General features: G+C 37.8%; 1 protein-coding gene across 1 annotated transcript in view; it reads left to right on the forward strand.

Annotated features, from left to right (window-relative positions):
• The window catches only part of LOC121878230 (tyrosine-protein phosphatase 99A-like), a gene marked incomplete in the record, with an annotated part of 103182 nt that extends 88249 nt beyond the window's left edge, over positions 1 to 14933 (forward strand). The window contains 5 exon segments of the mRNA XM_042384325.1: positions 2387 to 2531; positions 4633 to 4762; positions 11423 to 11590; positions 12565 to 12924; positions 14694 to 14933. Of these exon segments, the coding sequence (XP_042240259.1) occupies positions 2387 to 2531; positions 4633 to 4762; positions 11423 to 11590; positions 12565 to 12924; positions 14694 to 14912 (1022 nt within the window).
• Between the last annotated feature and the right edge of the window lie 7496 nt (positions 14934 to 22429).

Genomic DNA, 22429 nt, shown 5'->3' on the forward strand with positions numbered 1-22429 from the left:
AAAATTATACTTCACCGCGTATATGAGTAGATGCACCGCTGAAAGTGAAAGTCCGGTTCTGGCAAGGTACCGCGTAAATGAGAAATTGCGGAAAGTGAAACCGTGTAAAGCGGGGTAATACTGAAAAAAAAATTTATTAAATTTTTTCACTCAGAGTATGAGAGACGACCTAGTGAAAGTGAATCTCAATCTCATGAGAGTTGGCTAGATTTTTGCTTTCATAAAGGCTGTCCTAATAAGTGACTATGAGGTTCGACTTGACCACCAGAAATCATTGACAGAGGAACACCGTGCCAGCAGACTTTTCTTGGTTTGTCGTCATTAGGCACTGGACTTATGGACTTGGTTTCACTGACGTAAATTCTTCACTTTAGTATCCTGCCCACCCACCTTCTTTGTTGATAACGGCATTACACCTACACGTCATTAGCAACTACTTGTCAGTATCTTTAGTAGTACCCTACCACTAGAATCGCCATATTATAACGATAAGTGTAAAGAGGTCATTTTGGTTTATCCAGTGCGAGGCCAGGTCGAAACGTGGCTTACAACAGTATATGGTTTCATTATTTTCTATTAATGCTTTTAGGAAATATAATGTGCATGTAAGAGCAGTTGAATCACCTAAAAATGTTTATCGGCTTAAAGTAAAAGTCGGATTTGGAAAATAATTAATAACCAAGAAATTGGTCAACATAAATCATTGACTGGCACCTGTTTTCCCATACTGTCCTTACCCGAGGAAGGGCAGCAGTAAAGGGAGGTAAAGGTTAAGCTTCTTGGCTTTGGAGCCTTAGATTAGAGATAGCCAATTACACCCCAATAAATCAAACAACGTAATGCTACTGTAAATATGTATCCCTATGCCATAATCACCTCTTCCACTTCCATCACTCTTTGTGTGCAAATAATATATGATTATATATTAGTAATATACTCCCCATCTTTCCCTCCATACACAAAAAGACACACACACGCTATCATAATTTACTTACTTACTTACTTACTTAGTGGCTCGAGAAAAATAATCATTATCACAATTTTTTTTTATTTAATTTATGTACCCTTTCATTTATTTGTGTATCATTATATTTAAGTACAAGTGTATCATTCTGAATCATAATCCGAGAATGAATCATAATCCTGCCTCCACACTACCTACTGAAAATCACTTCTGGTAATTTTCACAAATGCTCACACTACTTGGTCCCAAAGTATTTGGGTTTTTACCCTTGAGTGTACAGCTGCTCCACATGTAACTGATCATGTTAAGAATTTCTAGGATACTGTACATAGTTACAACTCATGGAGAGGAACTAAGAATTGAAAACTTTTTATGTTCCTGTCCATCCACGATAACATGAACAAATAGTAAAATATTTTGACTAAACTTTGTCTGTTGTGTAATGTATATTACAACAAGCTCTCAAGTAAGTTTGAGGATCAGTAAATACTGTACTGTACTGCCATTATTGCCTATACAGAGTACAGTACAGCAGGGGTTGATCTGGGGGGGGGATCCAAACTCTCCCTTTTCATCAGAAAATAACAAATACTTTTTCTTTAATACAATATCTCCGTTAACCAGAACAATTGGTGTAGAGCACCGAATGAGACGACTTTCTCAAAGCCGGGAAGAAATCCCTCATCCCCGGAATTTTCCTAATTTCGAGAAATGGAAAATATTTTCGGAATTTTCCAGCTGGAAAATCCTCTCAAATTTTCCAGAAAATTCAGGCTTTGAGAACGATTTTACAAATAAATTTTAATTCTGGCTATCAAAGAGTTCTGGATTTTAGGGATTACTAACAGAGATATTACTACTGTACTCAGACATTTTGTATAAAAGTAATTACTATTGATGAATATCTCCTAATATCAAGTGCACATGGCTTCAAAATTGCCTCAAAATGCCCATAATATTGGTCAGATTTAAAAAAAAAATCTGAGGGCCACAGCCCTCCTCCCCCCCCTCCCCCTAAATACCCCAAGCCATGTTCTCTCACCCACAACTTATTGGACCACCCCTTTTGATATCCTGGATCTGTGCCTGACAGTACAGTACTGGCACCTTGTATTGTGGTGGAGGAATAATTCACCTTTATGGCTTGCTTGTTATGTCCTGGTTAAATCATCACCTAATGTGAAATTTTCATTTCTAATGAAGTTTCTATTTCTGATTTATTATTTTTATTATTTTCATCCTTAACATAGTCGACATAATTACTACATTTTATCAGTGTTGACATTGTATTTGCCATTAGTAATTCTTATAGCTGACTGGGTTTGTACAGTATGTACAGAATCTCATAAATTTAAATGGTATAATATTTTGTACTAAATGGTTTCATGAAATCCATTATCAGGTAAAGTGCAAGAAATCGAGGTGGTGAACGCATCATATATCAGTATCACTACACCAATTGGCCTGACCACGGAACCCCAGGACATCCTCTGCCAGTCTTGTCATTTGTACGCAAGTCTGCTGCAGCCAACCCAGAAGATGCAGGTCCTATAATAGTCCATTGCAGGTTTGTGTCAAAGAGTAACATATAGTATTCACCAAATTTTAGTTGTATTATATATTTGAGGAGAAACCCAAGTAGGACAAGCGTTGGTTTACCCAGAAAACAATACCCATGATGTCTCTCACTTGTATCAATTAAATCTGCACCAATGATGTTACAATCTTCCCACTTGAATCACTTCAATATCTTCACTGGCTCCAAAGTTATGGTAATTTCATGGTTTACAAATTTTAGCACTGTATATGTGCATCTCTTATATACTGTACTGTACATAGTAAATTACCCTTCTGAAAGTTAGTAAATAACATTATATACACAGTGAAACTTCTCTAATTCACGCTGTAATGTTTTAATTATTTTCTCTAACAGTAGTGGAGAGGAAACACTGCGATTTGAAAAGCAAAACTTTTTGCTCAATAGTTCCCTTAAGTTACAAAGATTCACATCTGATTTTTGTCTCTAAATTATTATCAGTGTAAAGAAATTACTGTAAATTGTTGTATAGAATGTATGTTGTGCAGTAACTTTGTTGAAAGGGCTCACAGAGGTTTATATTAGATATCTCCGTAAATTGGTTATCCTCGTATTGAAATTATGCTAAATTACAAAGATTTCCCAGTCCAGTGGTGCAGTACTTCAACTGTAACTGTACACGTATACAGGCAGTACAGTACAGTGCAGTTCAGCACTGCACCACATTGTAACAGTACAACTGTACTGTACAGTACTGCATCGCACTGCAATTGCACTGTACTGCACTGTACTGTACCGCACTGCACGTATCTACTGTACAGTACTGCATTGTATCAGACTGTACTGCACTGCACTGCACTGTACTGTACTGTACTGTAGTGTACTGTACTGCACTGTATACAGTAATGTACCGCACTGTATCACTGTACTGTAGTGCACTGTACTGTACTGTAGTGCACTGCACTGTATTGTATCCATACTGTACTGTACTGTACTGTACTTGTACTGTACATGTAGTGCACTGCACTGTACTGTACTGTACTGTACTGTACTGCACTGTGCTGCACTGCACTGCACTGTACTGTAGTGCACTGCACTGTACTGTGCTGCACTGCACTGCACTGTACTGTGCTGCACTGTACTGTACTGTACTGCACTGCACTGTACTGTACTGTACTGTACCGTACTGCACTGTACTGTACTGCACTGTACTGTACTGTACCGTAGTGCACTGCATTGCACTGTACTGTACTGCACTGACTGTACCGTAGCACTGCACTGTACTGTACTGTACTGCACTGCACTACTGTACTGTACTGTACTGCACTATACTGTACCGTACTGTACTGCACTGTACCGCACCGCACCGCACTGCACTGTACTATACTGTACTGTACTGCACTGCACTGTACTGCACCGCACTGTACCGTACTGCACTGCACTGCACCAGCCACTGCACCGCACTGCACTGTACTGCACTCCGTTCGCACCGTACTGCATCACTGCACTGTACTGCACTGCACTGTACCGGTACTGTACTGCACTGTACCGCACCGTACTGCACTGCACCGTACCGTACCGCACTGCACCGTACTGTACTGTACTGCACCGCACTGTACTGTACGTACTGTACTGTACTGTACTGTACCGCACTGTACTGCACCGCACCTGTACCGTACTGCACTGCACTGTACCGTACCGCACTGCACTGTACCGCACTGCACTGCACTGCACTGTACCGTACTGTACTGCACCGCACTGTACTGCACTGTACTGCACTGCACTGTACCGCACTGCACTGCACCGCACCCACCCCACTGCACTGTACTGTACTGCACTGCACGTACTGCACTGCACTGCACTGCACTGTACCACACCAGTACTGCACTGCACTGCACTGCACTGTACTGTACTGTACTGAACTGAACTGAACTGAACTGAACTGAACTGAACTGAACAGTATGAGGATGTTTATGGCTAAGTTTGACTTTAAACTCATTGTCTTTACACCACTGCTTGAAGTTGTGGTGTATTGAGCACATTGACTATATAAGAATACACCGGCTGTAACAATTCGATAAATTGTTTCAGGGCGTGAACAATGTGAGTCACGAAAGAATGTTTTCATCAGTGCTGGAGTTGGGAGGACAGGCACATATATTGTGCTAGACGCTATGCTGCAGCAGATTCGTGCAAAAGGTCGTCTAAACATCTGGGGTTTCCTCAAACACATCCGCACTCAGCGGAATTTTCTCGTGCAGGTTGGTAAAAATTTTATTTCTAAACAGTACTTGTGTATGATCATTAAAGTAACATGGTGTGTTATGTATGACCATTATGTTATTAAACTTATAGGCAAACCTTTTTGTTTTATGTATATATATCAAAGTGCCAAATATGTCTCTTGTGTCTCCTCCACTCTTACATTTTCAGTTTGTCGTTACCAGTCCTCCCAGTTTTTGTATGTCTCTGGCCACCTAACATTTCATTTTGTCCCTCCCATTTTCTGCCTCCCCCTGGCCCTCCTACCCTGAAATATACCCAATAATATTTCACTGTGTCCCTCATCCCTAAATATGTAAAGTAAACCCCATTCAGCATACAACATGGGGCTCTGGCCTTGTCGAGTTATCCCAAATTCCAACTTATCAAGGCACTTTTTCCTCCACAAAAATACAACAATAAAAAATTATTGGCCAATATTTACATGTAATTACTAAATGAAAGTAACTTACCAGCACTGCAGATGAAGAATGAATCATCATAGCAGGTGACACAGATGTGGTGACACAGAGGACAGAGGCATGGGAGGGACACAGGTATGGTAGGTGACACAGAGGTGTATGGTAGGGACACAGAGGCATGGTAGGTGACACTGAGGTATGGTAGGTGACACAGAAAGGTGTATGAGGCAGTAGATATGCAGAGATTTTCATAGATAATTTTATTTATCTCGGCATTTCCCGAGTTATACTAATACATTCCGAGACCATATCCATGCCGAGTTATATGAAATTCTGAGTTATCAAATGCCGAGTTATCGAGGGGTTACTGCATGACCAGATATTCTCAATTTCCTTATTCTTTAAACTTACAGTATTTCTCTTGTTGTTTTTGGTCTTTTCTGTGTATACTTCATTTTCTTCAATATAACTTATTTCAGTGTTCTCCTGCAGCACCACATTTTAAAGAGGCTTCTAATCTCCTTCTAGTGTCTACTGAAAGTGTTTACACTTCTGACCCATACTGAGTACAGTATTTACAACCAATTTAACTACAGTATATAAATTAGTGGAAAACTTGCTGGGTGGTTTGGGCACTATATAAAGTATAGATAATGAAAGACCTTTTAATTAATAAAGAACAATATCTTATTCAAGCTTTGTTCATTAATTTATTTTGTTACTTGTCAGTGACAGACACTATTGCACATCCCCACAATGTTTTTGGGGGCTGGCAAAGTTTTCCAAGAATTTAAACAGTGCATCTCGCACTGACAAATACTCTCCCATTACAATTAGGTAGCGGTCACGAGTGAAATTATTTTTGGCTAGCGAAAAAAATTTAGAAGCTTTTATTCACAGCATCTATTCTAATTATGTTTGAGAGATGAATTTAGTACCACAATAACCATGAATAAATTTGATGGGACTCAATTTTTTAATGAAAAGACCGAAGAAATATTTATACCGGAGTATAAAATCAGTTCTAATTAGGGTAACTTAGAAACACCATAAAATATATATACTGTACAGTAGAAGTCCAAAAATCCGGACTGCTTGGGGATTGGGTCGGTCCGGATTTTCGGATTTTCCGGATTCTCAGGCAGTACTTTTAAATCCAAATTTAAGGAAGAATAAAGAAGAGATGAACAGGTACATTTTGATAGTTTATTCATTAGCAAATATAGCATGCTTCATTTATCAAAACGAGCAGTTTTAATGAAAAAGCTGTGAATTCTAGAATTTTATTTCTTACCTTTTTTATATCATAAATTGTAGACTTTCCAATGTCGGATGTTTCCAGTAGAACAGTATTGCTCACACCACGCTTCTAGTTTCAATTATTTAGTTTGTCACTTCAACTTGTTCTTCTTCTCTTCACACAATGAAGTTTATCTACTTTAGGAGCCATTACATGGGCTTGTACAGTACTGTTAAAAAAGAGTAGAACTCAAAATTACATACGCCGTCACAGTTTGACTGCTCATTTTAAAGTGGCGACCTCAGTGGTCGCTTGTTGCCTGTGCAGCTGTGGCGCCACGCATGCGCACGCACACACAAAAAGCCAGCAATTTTAAAAAAAGAAAAAGATTGAGTTTTCAAAAGTCCGATTTCGGGTGGTCCGGATTTCTGCATCCGGATTTTTTGGACTTTACAGGAAAAGGGAAACACTGGAGCACCTTAGCTTTTGTCTTTATTCAAGACATCTTCAGAGGCAACTGAATTTACATGGACTGAGAGAGGCTTATATACAAAGGGTGACCTTACATAACATCAGGTCAGGTCAATAACATGGGATCCACTAATCCACATACCACCACCACCACCAAACACGAAGAAGAGCTTATAAAAATGAGCGATCCAACAAGTAAGGTCAAGTTAGGTAAAAAACTTGAGACCCACTAATCATCTATCCTACATCTACCTTAAGTGCTTTCAAAGCATTTTTAACCTTGGGCCACTGACAAATAAATTTATGTAACATATTATCAGTTTTGTACTGACCATCACTAAGGTTTATAGAATTCATTTCCCTAATCAGACTTGCTTCAACAAGAAGTCTTTCTGTGACACATGATGATTTAAACACATCTTTTCTGTTTTCCCAATCCATGAGATGATTATTGTTGCTTATATGAACGAAAAGTGCACTGCTTTCAGATGCTGTTCTAATATTATACTTGTGTTGTTTTATTCTGAGTTGTAATGCTTTCCCAGTCTGACCTACATAATTTCCATTACAATAATTGCTACATGGAATACAGTAAACACTTCCATTTACATTCAAGGTTGGGCTGTTCTTAATTAACATACTAGTAATAGTTGAGTCATACTTAAGAGCAACATTAATGTTTAGTAATTTAAGAGGTTGAACTAACAGGACAAATTAATTGCAATAAGGTAGAGTCAAAATATTCTTAAATGTAGGAACTTGTTTAGAATGAGTACAATAAAGGGATTTTTTGCCCTTTTAAAACAACGATCAACAAACAATGAATGGGAGCAAGTTTTTGTGCAATGAGCTGAATGTGTTGCAGTTCTTCAACAAATTCAGTCACAAATTTGCAAACATCTCAAAAGCATAGCAGAAAAAATCTGACATTTTGGTACACTCAAGGTGACTCAATAAAAAATGTATGAAACTATCTACCTGTGTAGGCTTTCTGTACACCTTAAATTTATAATTGTGACCATTTCTCATGACAAGCATATCAAGAAATGGAAGGGATCCATTTTTTTCTTTTTCAATTTTGAAGATAATGCTAGGGACAAGATCTTTAAACTTGTCCAAAGATTCCAGTGGGTCACTGTTTCTAGGCCAAAGACAAAGAACATCATCTACATATCTGTACCATGGAGGAATAAAGTCCACTATATTGGGTAGTAATCTAGCTTCAAAAAACTCCATGTAAATACAGGCCAAAGGAGCAGAAAGACAATTATCTATGCTCATACCAAATATTTGTTTGTAAAACTTTCCATTTGCTCTAAAAACAATGTCAGTAATGCATAACTCTATCAATATGAGAAATATGTCATGTTTCTTAGTCAAATCTAACAGATGCAATTTATCTTTAAGGAATGAAAGAAGGTCATTCACTGGTACTCTCGTGAAAAGTGAATTTACATCAAAACTTATTAACTCACATGGTTCATTGTGTTTCTTGAGTTTATCAATTAAATCACTGCTGTTATGTATATATGAATTAGACATCTGGCCTGTAAGAGGGGATAACAAATTAACCAACCACTTGGATAATTTGTAAGTAACAGAAATTCCACGATAGGATGTAATGGATTATTAAGCTTATGTGTTTTGATCACTCCATACATATAAGGTAAAGTGGGATTGATTTGTGAGAACTGTTTAATGAGATCTGGGTTCTTTTTAAATAATTCCTTCATTTTAGAATTAGGTAACGTATTAAAATTTTCCAGGGAATCTTTTCTAAGCTCACAATACAGTAAGTGATTTCATCACTTAGTATGGAATTCATCTTATCATTATAATCGTTTTTATCCAAAATTACAATAGCATTGGACTTATCTTTTACTTTTACTTTTATCCTCTTCGCCACTGATCGGCTTGTTAGCCGCTTGGGCGATCGGTCACGTCTCTTTTCATTTATATTCTTCACCAAAAGATGGCTTCCGCTAGCCGCCCGGGCGATCGGTCACGTCTCTGTCACGCACTGTTGGCAAATACTGGGCATGCACCGGCTCCTGAATGCCTGAACCTGCTCCAGTGTTGGCCAAGTCTTTTCTTGAAAGAGCTCACACTCGGTGCCGTCACAACACTCTCTGGTAGATTGTTCCAGAGTTTACAACCCTCACTCCGAAAAAGTTTGCCTCACGGTTTCTGGACTTCGGCTTCTTCAATCTTGAGCTGTGACCCCTTGTGGGGAGGCGGCGTCCGCCAGCTCAAGTAAGGACACTCAACTGAGTAGTGCCCCTGAGATGCTTATACACTCAACTAGGTCCCCCTTGCCCGTCTGTAGTATAAGCTAGGCAAGCTCAGGCGCCCAATCTCTCAGGGTAGCTGAGGTGCCAAAGTGCAGGCACCAGTCTGGTGGCCCTCCTTTGAACATTTTCAACCAACTGACAGTCCCTAGCATATCTCGGGGACCAGATGGGGTGACAGTACTCCAGATGGGAAGCACTTCACTCCTGAAGATCGTTGAGGGCGGACGTCCTAGATATCTGAACGACCTTCTTATAAGACCCAATAATTTATTTGCCTGATTTACCTTCTTCTCACAATGGCCTGAGAACTTCAGCTCATTGTCCATACACACCTAGGTCCTTCTCAAACACAGTCTCAACTAGTACATTTTCTTCATCCCGTTGGGACATATGATACGCCTCCTTACCGTTGGTACGCCCTAGGTGCATCCTCTTACACTTCGTGACATTGAATCTCAGCAGCCATTCCTTCGACCATTCCTGGAGCCCACAGAGGTCCTTCTGCAGCTCTTCACAGTCCGCTTGGTTCTTAATTTCCCGAAATAACTTGCCATCATCGGCAAACATTTGTATGGAGGAGTGTACAACGTCAGGCATGTCATTTATGAAACAAACAAACAACAGCGGGCCCAATACACTGCCCTGTGGTACCCCACTTGTTACAGGTACAGATGACGATTTCGTGTCATTAATCACCACACACTGCTTGCGGTCATGTAGAAAGTCTTCTATCCACGCTAGGACATTTCCCCGAATTCCGTACCCTTCCAGTTTGATTTTCAGCCTTTCGTGGGGTACACTGTCGAAAGCCTTGGCAAAATCTAGGTAAATATTGTCGATATTACCACCCCGTTCCAGAATATGGGTCCAAATATCCAATACCTTGAGCAATTGTGTTAAGCAAGAGCGCCCCGGCATAAAACCGTGTTGGCAATCTTTTACAAGGTTGTTTCGTAGTAGATGTTCCATCGCGGCATCTCTGATAATACTCTCAAGTACTTTACATATTATGCTGGTCAGGCTCACCGATCTATAGTTGTTCGTGGAGTGACTATCACCCTTCTTGAAGATAGGACTCACATTTGTATTACTCTTCAAGTTTGTCAAGGCTGTTTCAAATCTTTTTGGAATGTTTGAAACCATGGTAATGGAAATATATTCATTTGTAACATCTATCGACTTAATCTTTTCCAGTTTGATTATACCTTTAGCAATAGTAAGTGGACTGAAAGTGTGCCGAGCAATAGAAAACTTCCTACCAAAACCAAGCAAAGTTTCTCATTTGTCTGTAGATCATAAGATGATAAATTTATGAACAAAGTTGGATCATTCAATTTAGTCCAGTAACTCTCGTCAAACAAAGCATTTAATTAAACATTTAACCTCCTTTTATGGACTTATCACTTTTGCTAAGTAATTGATATACAAAATCACAAACATATGCAGCCATTTTGAGAACTTAACCCCTGCAAATTTTAAGGGCGTGGTATATAATAATAATAATAATAATAATAATAATAATTAACGGTTTATTGAAAGAGCTTGGCAGCCAGAAGGCTGAAAATATAAGGTTACATATTTGGGGAATGGGTTTCGAATTATAAATAATATACAAGTAACATAAGTGATACAAATAAGATATATAATAACTAGATGGGGAAAAGCTCAAACTACAGTGCATTTCAACAGTGACAGTGCAAGAAGTAGTATTTACTGGGAGTGAATACACTGGTCTATTACAAGTTATTGATAATTTTTACAATGGTTGGGACTGGGCTGTTCTTATAGCGATCAGTTCGTGCACGTATGGGCTGGATGCGGTTGTGGTGTCGAACAGCAATTCTCGGGCTAGGGATCTCAGGTGGTAGTAGGAACCGGTGTCGAGGATGATGTAGAAGCTTCTTACCAAATTTGCAGATGAGGTCGTGGTGTATATATGATACAAGCCATCAAATGCAGGTATTTTTGGAGAGCTAGGCATGAATGGAGCCAAATCACAATCGAGAGTCACCTGACACAGGTTCCTTCCGAGTTATCCCCCATATTTGTGATATTTTTTGCACACAGACAATGTGGACTCAAAGATAAAAACTACTCAGAACTCAGCAGGTGGTAGTAATGATACTTTTGGACAAATTATGTTTTATGAATACATCCTACTTTACTTTACTGTATTTCATTTTTTATCTTTTAGAATGTACATAAGTTTGTTGCTGTAACTCACTGTTTTTGTAGACGGAGGAGCAGTACATCTTCATCCACGATGCCCTCTTGGAAGCTATTCAGAGTGGGGACACAAACATCCCACGGGCCGGGCTCAGTCGGTACATCCGCATGCTACAAGCTTCAGGAGGTTCACAGGAGAAACCACAGCCTTGGTATCTTCTATGTCATCAATTTAAGGTAGGTAAAATTTTATTCATGATATTTTATGTAAACAATAGTGTCAGGTTAAGTTAAGTAATTTGCTTAGAAAATATATGTAAGTGTAATGTCTACTCATATGGATGGTTAATATAGGTTCTCTAAATCACTTCAATTCCCATTTATTTACAGTAACTTTGTTCACAATAATGAGGCTGGTACTGTACTGTATCTATCTGTAAGTCTTATATTGATTGTCTGGTACTGTTGCCTGTGGCTTCTTGTCATACTTTGTTGATATAATTTTGAACCCTAACACTTCTCTCCCTAATTTACTCAGTCTTTTACACTGTGTACGTAACTCCTTCTACCTGTCTCTGTATGTACTATTGTAAAGAGCCGACTAATAGTGTCTGCACCACCTTTTATACTTGTTCAGCCACCTATAGTATTATGAGGCTTTTGTCTCCTTTGATCACTGAAGCTTTCTTACATGTTATATTTTTTATCCATCTCTTAAATACTGTACTTCATCAATATGGTTTACCATTCTCATTATCTCGTGTTCATAACAAAGCCTGACGTGATCTGCATATAGGCACATCAAAAAGGTGCAGCTGCTGGGGTGCACAGCTTGGAGACAGTGATAGTTGGAAGTGAGCAAACTATATTTACACTAGCAACTATTAACCCCTTGACCTGGATTGATGTGTTCCCTGATGAGGTCCTCCACATGACAGAATTTTATGATCTCTGAGGATGACGATGATGATGATAATAACAGTAAATGATAGTTTTGTATCAGGATGATTGTGACAAGGGAAGGAACTGTTTATAATCAGTAATATAGAACTACTTTTTTGTATCCAACATTTTTTTTTTTTTTTTTTTTATGGGAATGAACCTTGGATGACAAGGGTCTACTGTACTGTAATAGGAATATCTTAATGATTGTTTACTTTTGAGTGCAGTTTTGTTTGTTTGTGTATCTACAGCATTTATATATTTTTCAGCTGGTGACACATTTTCAACCACGTGACTTCAATGTGGTTAGTGCCGTTAAACCTGTTAATAGGGAGAAGAACCGCAGCACAGACCACTTACCAATGGAAAATGGCCGTGTGCATCTAACTCCCAAGCCTGGCGTAGATGGCTCGGATTACATCAACGCTACCTGGCTCATGGGTCACCAAAGACTACGAGAGTTTGTTCTCACCCAGCACCCACTTCCATCTACTATACTTGACTTCTGGCAGATGGTCTGGGATCATAATGCTCAGACAGTTGTGGTTCTTACATCTGTAGATGAGAGTCAAGGGTTCCCACAGTTTTGGCCAGCACAACATGATGACTTTGACTCAGAACATTGGAAGGTAGAAACTGAAATGTTGTTTTGTCATTTTCTGGTTATTTTGATGTTATCTTAAGTGGATGACCACACTTGTGTTATAAAGACAGAAAGTTTCAATACAGTACAGGTGTACCTCGATAACTGACACATATAGGGACCAGGATAAGTCATTTGCTAGGGAATCAACGGTTATTGAATCAATTAATCCCGTAAGAATATAACAAATTCAGGGGCTTAGGGACCAGTCACCCTCCAAAACTCCCATCTACCCTTGATATATCTTTGTCCTGCACACTGTCAAACAAGAAAATAAATTAGACCTATAAAGCAAGAATAATAAGCCTTAAATAACCAATGTAAAGCATAAATTGATACTATTATTTACCTGTGTTGAGGATGGTAAAGACAGTCTAGGGAGCAAGTCTCTACCAATCATTGTAGGTCCATCACTACTCTTATTATGCCCTATCGCATCATATCAAGCTGCCCAGCACAAGAGGAACTATCACCGGGACGGTTAGGCATGATTGAGTAACACATTAAATCGGAAATAAAAAAACAAAGTCGGAGCCAAGCCAAGAGACTGACCCACATCGACCTGACTCTCACCTGCCTCGACCCTTTGTATTACTTTTATTTTTGCATCCACATTAATGACTTTCCTGGGCACCTTTCCTTTGTTACCAAGACAGTCACTTGCAGGCTATTTCCCAGGCACGATGGGCGTAAAATAGTCACGAAACACACGTAGATTGTAAATAAATCAGAGCTACAGCTTCACAATCAAAATGAATTTAGAGACAATTGGTGATTGGCTTAGGGGATGTAAGCAATGATAGCGGTGGATTTTAATGCTGGTTCTTTTTCTCTATTTGATTTTTTTTTAAATAATAACAATAATACAGCTTACAGGTTACTATTCATATATAATAAATATATTCCAGTATTATGAATACCAGATTTATTACTTTGGTTTATTAGTTTATTGATGGTCACCAGTAGGAAGCTTACTAGGGTGGCGACGATATACCCGACTACCTGTGCAGGACAGTTCCATGCATTTGTAATGTGTAAGAATTTAATTAAAATATTTTGTACTAAATTTAGGAAATGTTAATAAATAATATAAACAAATGTTTGACATTAGGACCAGACAGCGATAGTTAACTGTGGGAGTGACGATGCAAAGGCAATGCCTCTGAAATGTCAGCTGATCTTTTGCACAGGAGGTTGAGATGTAAACTAGCCCTTTGCTAGACAGTGCAGCACAGCTCCAGGAGAGTGGAAAATACCAGTCTTTGCTGTAACACACAGCTTCATTTATGCCCATATCATGTAGATTTTTAGTTTTCAAATATATTTTTTTAACCAAACTTTAGATAAACTACTGTATTCTGGATTGTTATAGTAAAGAAATAGAGTTTCTAACTTAATTAGAGCTGCTTTTAGGGACTGTCATATTCAAAACGTCATTTTGTGAATGTCGGTTTTGCAACTCGGCGATCAACGGAACATCGGTTATTGGGGTTCGCTTGTGCTATGAGTGTATAGGATGAAAGTATCATTACTAAGTAAGTTTCAGCATGTATTTGCTCTAGAAGTAGAATTTTTTTAACGGGAATTAGTCCACCTGGGCACGGGTCAATGACTCGCATTGGCCTGGGGGGGCAAAAATATAATAATAATAATAAAATACCATAAAAAATACAATAAAAACATTTACTAGTTGATCAAAATAAATTGAATGTAAATTATTGTATCTTTTACATTTATTGTACATATCTTTCTCAGGTACGTTATCTAGAAGAGAAACTGAACTCGGGGCTTGTGACAGTGGATGTTGCAGTACAGAGCTTACAAGATGACTATGAACTGCCAGTCAGATTGATCCATGCACCTGGTTGGCCACAAACTCTTCCTGCCCTGGCCACTACACTTAGTCTTGTCTCCTTAGTCTCTGAGGCCCACACAAACTATCAAAATGGACCCTTAATAGTTGTTGATAGGTAAGGTACAATATTTTTCTTCAAACTTTTATATATGTTATTAAAACTACTGCAATATCAGTGTAAAAAACTGTTAGAGGTTTGAGCTTACTTAATACAGACATTGGAGTTCTGAAAACCGAAAATAAAAAAAATATATACAGTCAACCCTCGCTTTACGCGGTCCCACTTTCTGGCGTTTCCACGTTTACGCGGTACCCTGCCGAAACCGGAATGCTCACATTCCGCGGTGTGTGTACCCTTTACACGTGGAGGCGCTGAGCAAGGTAAGCAGTCATCAAAACATTACCGAGTTCTTCACCCACCACAGCCGGCCCAAGTCAGTGATAATGATAGTGAGGATATGGACTTATATGGACTTTGAGGGGTTTGACAAAGAGGCCCTGCAAGCCTCTGTGGTGGATAGTGATACAAGTGATACAGGTGAGGGCCAATAATCTGCCCTCTGCCTCGGAACCAACCCCCCATCCCGTGTGCCCAGCCATTTTTTCTACTAATGTAAGTGTTAAAAACCCTAATATTATTGATTGTGTGTGCATACCATCATAAAATTAAGAAAGTATTTTTACTACAACGTAGGTATTGTGTCTGAAAAAGTGGAGTTTGGGGGTCGGCCCGGTCTCTATTTCAATTAATCCTATATGCTATGTTATGTTTCTTTTTTGTTTCTCCTTAGCGCCGTGGGTTGAATTAACCGCGTAAAGTGAGGGTTCACTGTATATAAATAGGTGAAACAAACTGAATCAGACACTTATTGTATGTAAGCATGAAGGTAGATAATGTATGCTAAAAAAAAATAAATAAATATATATACAGTGACCCATCCGTTCTGAACTCAATCCGTTCAGAAAGATTGTTAACAAAGTTAAGTACTTGAAACCATTGTTTCAATGGGTTTTTGAGTAATTGGTTCAGCTCACGTATCCTAAATTCAACAAAATGGTAGAAAAGTTCACTTACTTTGGTGTGTATGTAGAAGGCTCCTGGATGATGATGATGATGATGGGATTTAGAATGGGGTGGAGGAGAAGGCATTGGGGTGGAAGGAAGTCACCCCATGGCGTATTCACCCATAAAATTTTAGCTCTCTTGGTGTAATTCAAGATTATTTTCTTTAAATCAACACTGCACTGCATTATATATTGTCAATATGTAAAATATATTTCAAAATGACCAATAATTTGTTGGAAACACAGAAAAAAAGCGTTTAGTTGAAGAGTCTCAAGCAAGATGTTACCTCCAGTGAAAACAGAGAGAGACTAACTCCTGTTTGTTGTTAAAGGCTGGATGCCAGGCATTAAACTAGTCACTTTACCTTCAATTATGTTCAATAATTGTTAAAATGGCTAAAAAATTGAATATTAAACTTTTAAAATTATTGAATAGTATAAACTTCTTATATTTACAAATAGTAAGGAATTTAAGCCCTAGAACCGATTAATGTATTGGCAGACTGATACTAAAGCTGGTTGCCCGGTCAGTGCAAGCTAACATGTTGAGTCGGTTAAGTAGAACCGTTAACAATTTTTTAGTTAACGAATTGAATCCTTGTGAAGGCAGTTCGTTAATAAAATTCGATTAGCAGTGTTCGTTAAGGTCACTGTTTATATATATATATATATATATATATATATATATATATATATATATATATATATATATATATATATATATATATATATATATATATATATATATATATATATATATATATATATATATATATATATATATATATATATATATATATTATATACAAGAAGAAAAACACGAAGTTCTCAAAGCGCTTTACGTGTAATTCCACATCTTCAGGGTAGTACTCACCCCAAGATGTGAACCCTACAGTGATTTACTTGCATATATATATATATATATATATATATATATATATATATATATATATATATATATATATATATATATATATATATATATATATATATATATATATATATATATATATATATATATATATATATATATATATATATATATATATATATATATATTATGAACCAGATTTATTACTGGTTTATTAGTTTATTGATGGTCACCAGTAGGAAGCTTACTAGGGTGGCGACGATATACTACGACTACCTGTGCAGGACAGTTCCATGCATTTGTAATGTGTAAATTTAATTAAAATATTTTGTACTAAATTTAGGAAATGTTAATAAATAATATAAACAAATGTTTGACATTAGGACCATACAGCGATAGTTAACATTGGGAGTAGCGATGCAAAGCAATGCCTCTGAAATGTCAGCTGATCTTTTGCACAGGAGGTTGAGATGTAAACTAGCCCTTTGCTAGACAGTGCAGCACAGCTCAGTGAAATACCAGTCTTTGCTGCACACAGCTTCATTTATGCCCATATCATGTAGATTTTAGTTTTTAAATATATTTTTTTAACCAAACTTTAAATAAACTACTGTATTCTGGATTGTTATAGTAAAGAAATAGAGTTTCTACTTAATTAGAGCTGCTTTTAGGACTGTCATATTCAAAAAGCGTCATTTTGTGAATGTGGGTTTTGCAACTCACGATCAACGGAATATCGGTTATTGGGGTTCGCATTGCTATGAGTGTGTATGTATATATATATATATATATATATATATATATATATATATATATATATATATATATATATATATATATATATATATACTACATACACACAGTTTACCCGCTTAGCGCTTTCATAGCAGTTTTCGCATATCGTGGTGCCTTGCCAAAGCTGAACTTTCATAGCGGGTTTTTTCCACATATCACGCGGTGAGTGTCGAGGCAGCTATTTTTAGATTGCCCCACCCGCCACCTGCCTGACTGCCTGTTTTAGCTCATAAAATTCATACAAATTACCAGGCCAGAATATAATTTACATTGCTGGAATTCTTATAATTTGGTGATCATTTTGAATATAAACATCATATATTTTGCTTTAAACACAATTTTAGATAAAATTTTTCTCTAGGTAACTATGGTATCTTTTGTCCAAAATATATGACATTTATATTCAAAATATTCCTAGTCTTACAAGGAATCCAGCAATGTCAATTATATTATCTAACTTTAGTTTGAGGTATTATTTATTAAAATTTAGTGGTTATCCACACATCTCCTTGGGACGGTTGGTGGGGGTGGGGGAGGAGGGACCGACCGACCATCTGTTACCTGTGAAGAATTATTTTTTTATTAACTGAAGATATTTGTTTTAGCTCATAAAATTGATACAAATTACCGGTCAGAATATAATTTACATTGCTGGAATTCTTATAATTTGGTGATCATTTTGAATATAAACATCATATATTTTGCTTTAAACTTACAATTTTTAGATAAAAATTTTTTCTAGGTAACTATGGTATCTTTGTCCAAAATATGACATTTATATTCAAAATATTCCTGGTCTTACAAGGAATCCGCAATGTCAATTATATTATCCTAACTTTAATCTGAAGTATTATTTAATACTAAATGTTAAAAACTCTGGAAGGAGGATTGGTGGGGGTGGGGAGGGTTGGGACTGACGGTTGGAAGAGAGGCAAGATGGGGTACTTTGATTGACAGATAGTGTCGTGAAGATTATTTTTTTATTAACTGAAGATATTTGTTTTAGCTCATAAAATTCATACAAATTACCGGTCAGAATATAATTTACATTAGATTCTTATAATTTGGTGATCATTTTGAATATAAACATCATATATTTTGCTTTAAACTTACAATTTTTAGATAAAAATTTTTCTCTAGGTAACTATGTTATCTTTTGTCAAAATATATGACATTTATATTCAAAATATTCCTGGTCTTACAAGGAATCCAGCAATGTCATTTATTTTTCTAACTAGTTTGAGGTTATCCACATCTCCTTGGGGCCGGTTGGTGGGGGGTGGGGGAGGGAGGGACCCGACCCGACCATCTGTTCCGGCTGTGTAGTGTGAGAGGGAGGAGTTGAGTCCATTATTTGAATGGACATTAACTTGGCGACTGTATTTCTCTATTTCTCTTAAGTATTAATTGTGTGCATGTACCATCATAAAATTAAGATGTTATTTTACTACAACATAGGTATGTGCCTTCAAAAGTGGAGTTTGGGGTCGGGCGGTTCTATTGGAATTAATCCCATATGTTCTGTTGTTCCCTTAGCATTTCATAACCGGACCCTCTGGGTTCAATTGACGCGTTAAGTAGAACAATATATATATATATATATATATATATATATATATATATATATATATATATATATATATATATATATATATATATATATATATATATATATATATATATATATATATATATATATATATATATATATATATATATATATATATATATATATATATATATTATATATATATATATATATATATATATATATATATATATATATATATATATATATATATATATATATATGATAAAATCAAAAATGGCAGGTACCTTGGCTTTGTCTTCCAAGACATCTTCAGGGCATGTGAAGATAAGGCGAAATACTCAGACAGATATATATATATATATATATATATATATATATATATATATATAATCAACTACCTCACCAGCCAGGACTCGACATCGACTTCGTGGGACTAGGGAAATACGACCATGCCTGAGACTATAAGCAGTTCTAGACTATGTTATATTTCACAAAGCCTGTTCATGTTTGATGGCGCGTGAACCTCATTTGGGAACTGCCCGCTTTTATGGAGGCTGTGCAGCATTTCACGAATCCAGCTGGTGAGGTAGTTGATCATATGTTCAAAGTCCACGCTGTTATATGGACTAAAAATGAAGTATATATGGTACCTCGTGTTTCATACCAGCTGGATTCGGTAAAATGCTACTGACATCCACATTAAGCACGGGCAGTTCCCAAATGGGAGGTTCACGGCGCCATCAGCTCGATGAACAGGCTTTGTGTGAAATATAACATAGTCTAGAACTGCTTATAGTGCTCTTGTGGTATGGTCGGTAACGCCTCAGTCCCACGCAATAGGTCGAGGGTGTTTGAGAGGAATGGTTGAAGAAAAAGTGAGGGTGAAAGAATCAGGGAGTGAGTAAGACAGCTGCACATAAAGTGAAACCAATTAGTATTGGTAATGAGCGGCCTTTAGGGTGTAAACATGGGTGACAGTATCGTGAGTGTTGTGCCATTTTGGTGACAGGTTTAGTAAAGCGACCACAACACTTGATTTATGGGACATTGAGTTCTATACTATAGTGTTGTCATATGAGTTGGCTAGCTGCCAGACTAACCATATTTTAGTTCTGACCACACGAGCCAACTGTGTAGAGTATCAGTGAGACGTGACAGAAGCACTGGTAGACCACGTGCTCCATCACTACACAGTATAAATCGTACAGTGTCTTAACACTGTGTATGGTCGGTTTATATTAAAAAAAATAATAATAATTTTGAAATATTGTATATTAATAGTATTTTAATAAAATATAACAATAGATGAGACAAAAGTCAGAATAGTCGACAAATGATACTGCTAGGGAAAATTATACTTAATGTGCGTCAATAGGGCATATATATAAAACAATAACAAAATAGTACGACAGTTATCAAAAATGAACTTTCATAGTGAAACACGAATCTGGATCTTCAAACTCTATACCCTCAAACCATAGACAGTACCCACAGTTGCCATATACCTCAACCTGGTTGTTATCACACAGTACAGTATGTAATTGAGGTACGTAGTCTGATGTCCAATATACGGTATGTATGTACAACTGTACACCCACAAACAGTACCTTATGTCGACATAGGTACTACTTATTGTTCCTGACACATGCACATTATACTGTAGTACAGAATACCCACGTACACTGTAAAAAACCGTGATAATGATGGGCTGGCATCATTACTAGCATGGAAGTTTACGTTGGATGGCCCAGGACCAGCTACAGAACAGTGTACAGTATGTGTACCTCCTCGTGGAACCATGCCTCGTCACAACAACCGTATATCGGAGGAGGATAAGAGAAGGATTATTGAGAAATATGAGGCGAACGAGGATTTTCTCATCACCTCTGCTGACCTTGGCATTAAGAGAACAACCGCTTATGGCATCATAAGAAATTATCAGAGAAAGGGACGTGTACACGACACCCAGGGCCGTGCAGGGAGACACCACAAGATTGAGGACTTCTTGGTAATGGTGATTGAGGAAGTCCCGACAATCATCTTAAAGGAACTAAACCAGGCACTGCGAAACACCTTCCTTACAAAGCCACAGGTATGTGATGCTACAGTGGCAAGAGCATTAGATGGTGTTTTGATAAGTGTAAAGAAACGTGCAAATATCCCACAAGACCAGAATTGTTGCAGTGAAAGATGCTCGCGTGCAGTATGCTCATTACATGTATGAGAGGGCTCCAACAACACGTATCTATGTCGACGAAACTGGATACAATTTGTACACAAAAGTACGTATGGTCGTGCAGTGCGGGGTGAGCACGTCAGACAAGCCGTAGGGGGACAGCGTAGTGGAAATATAACGCTGATAGCCGCTATCTCCGAAATTAGTGGATTAATTTATCATGAAATTCTCATCCAGAGTGTTACCAAGGAGGTTTTAACACACTTCCTAGCATCTCTAGATGTTTTTCTGGGCGATGAAGATGCCATTGTCATCATGGATACTGCTCCGTGCCATCGTGATGCTCCACAGTCCATGACCAACCATGTAGTGAGGTACCTCCCACCACATTCACCATTTCTAAACCCCATAGAGAACTGCTTCAGCGTCCTCAAAGCTACCCTGAAGCATCACATCAATGCCATAGCGGGGGTGTGTACCAGTGCTGCAGCCAGGAGAGCGGGTCAGACTCTCAGGGCTTACCGTGAAGACAGACAATGAGCGGCGATGGAGGAGTCTTTAATTGTCATAACACCACACCTAACTCAAGCAAATAACATGCACATTAACTAATTCTTGATGAAATGCCTTCATATGGTGGATGAATGGAAGTAATGTACATTACTACTGTAGGCTCTCGCCAATAACGACTTCCACAATAATGTTTTCGACAATAACGGTAAGTTACAATAGATACCCATTTTCGATAATAACGTCTGGATTCTCTTGAATTACGGAGATTTTGCGGGAAGCGTCTGGGCGCATCAATGATAGCGTTTGTTTGCCGCCATGTTGATGGCGTAGTTGTCCGCTCCGCCTCACTCCCACGCTCCGTGGAATACAAGCGCTGACCGCATGAAATTTTGCCTCCATATCCAGTGGTTGAGGCGGTGATCAACAATGGCTTCCGCATTGCCTGTGGGGCTAGGGGAGGTGGTGGAGGGAGTGATTTGCCGCCTGAATGCCGGAACTTTTAAGTGAATGAAAAAGACCCCAAAGCTAAGAGACAAAGCCACAAAAGTGTGCCTACTCAGTCAAGGATAAAGAACAGATTGTTGAGCTCACTGAAAGTGGTGCACGGAACATTGATATTGTGAGGAAATTGAACTGTCCTGAGTCTACAGTGCGAAATATTAAG

Source organism: Homarus americanus, unplaced genomic scaffold (genome assembly GCF_018991925.1).
Source record: "Homarus americanus isolate GMGI-L3 unplaced genomic scaffold, GMGI_Hamer_2.0 scaffold45562, whole genome shotgun sequence".
NCBI lineage: Eukaryota > Metazoa > Arthropoda > Malacostraca > Decapoda > Nephropidae > Homarus > Homarus americanus.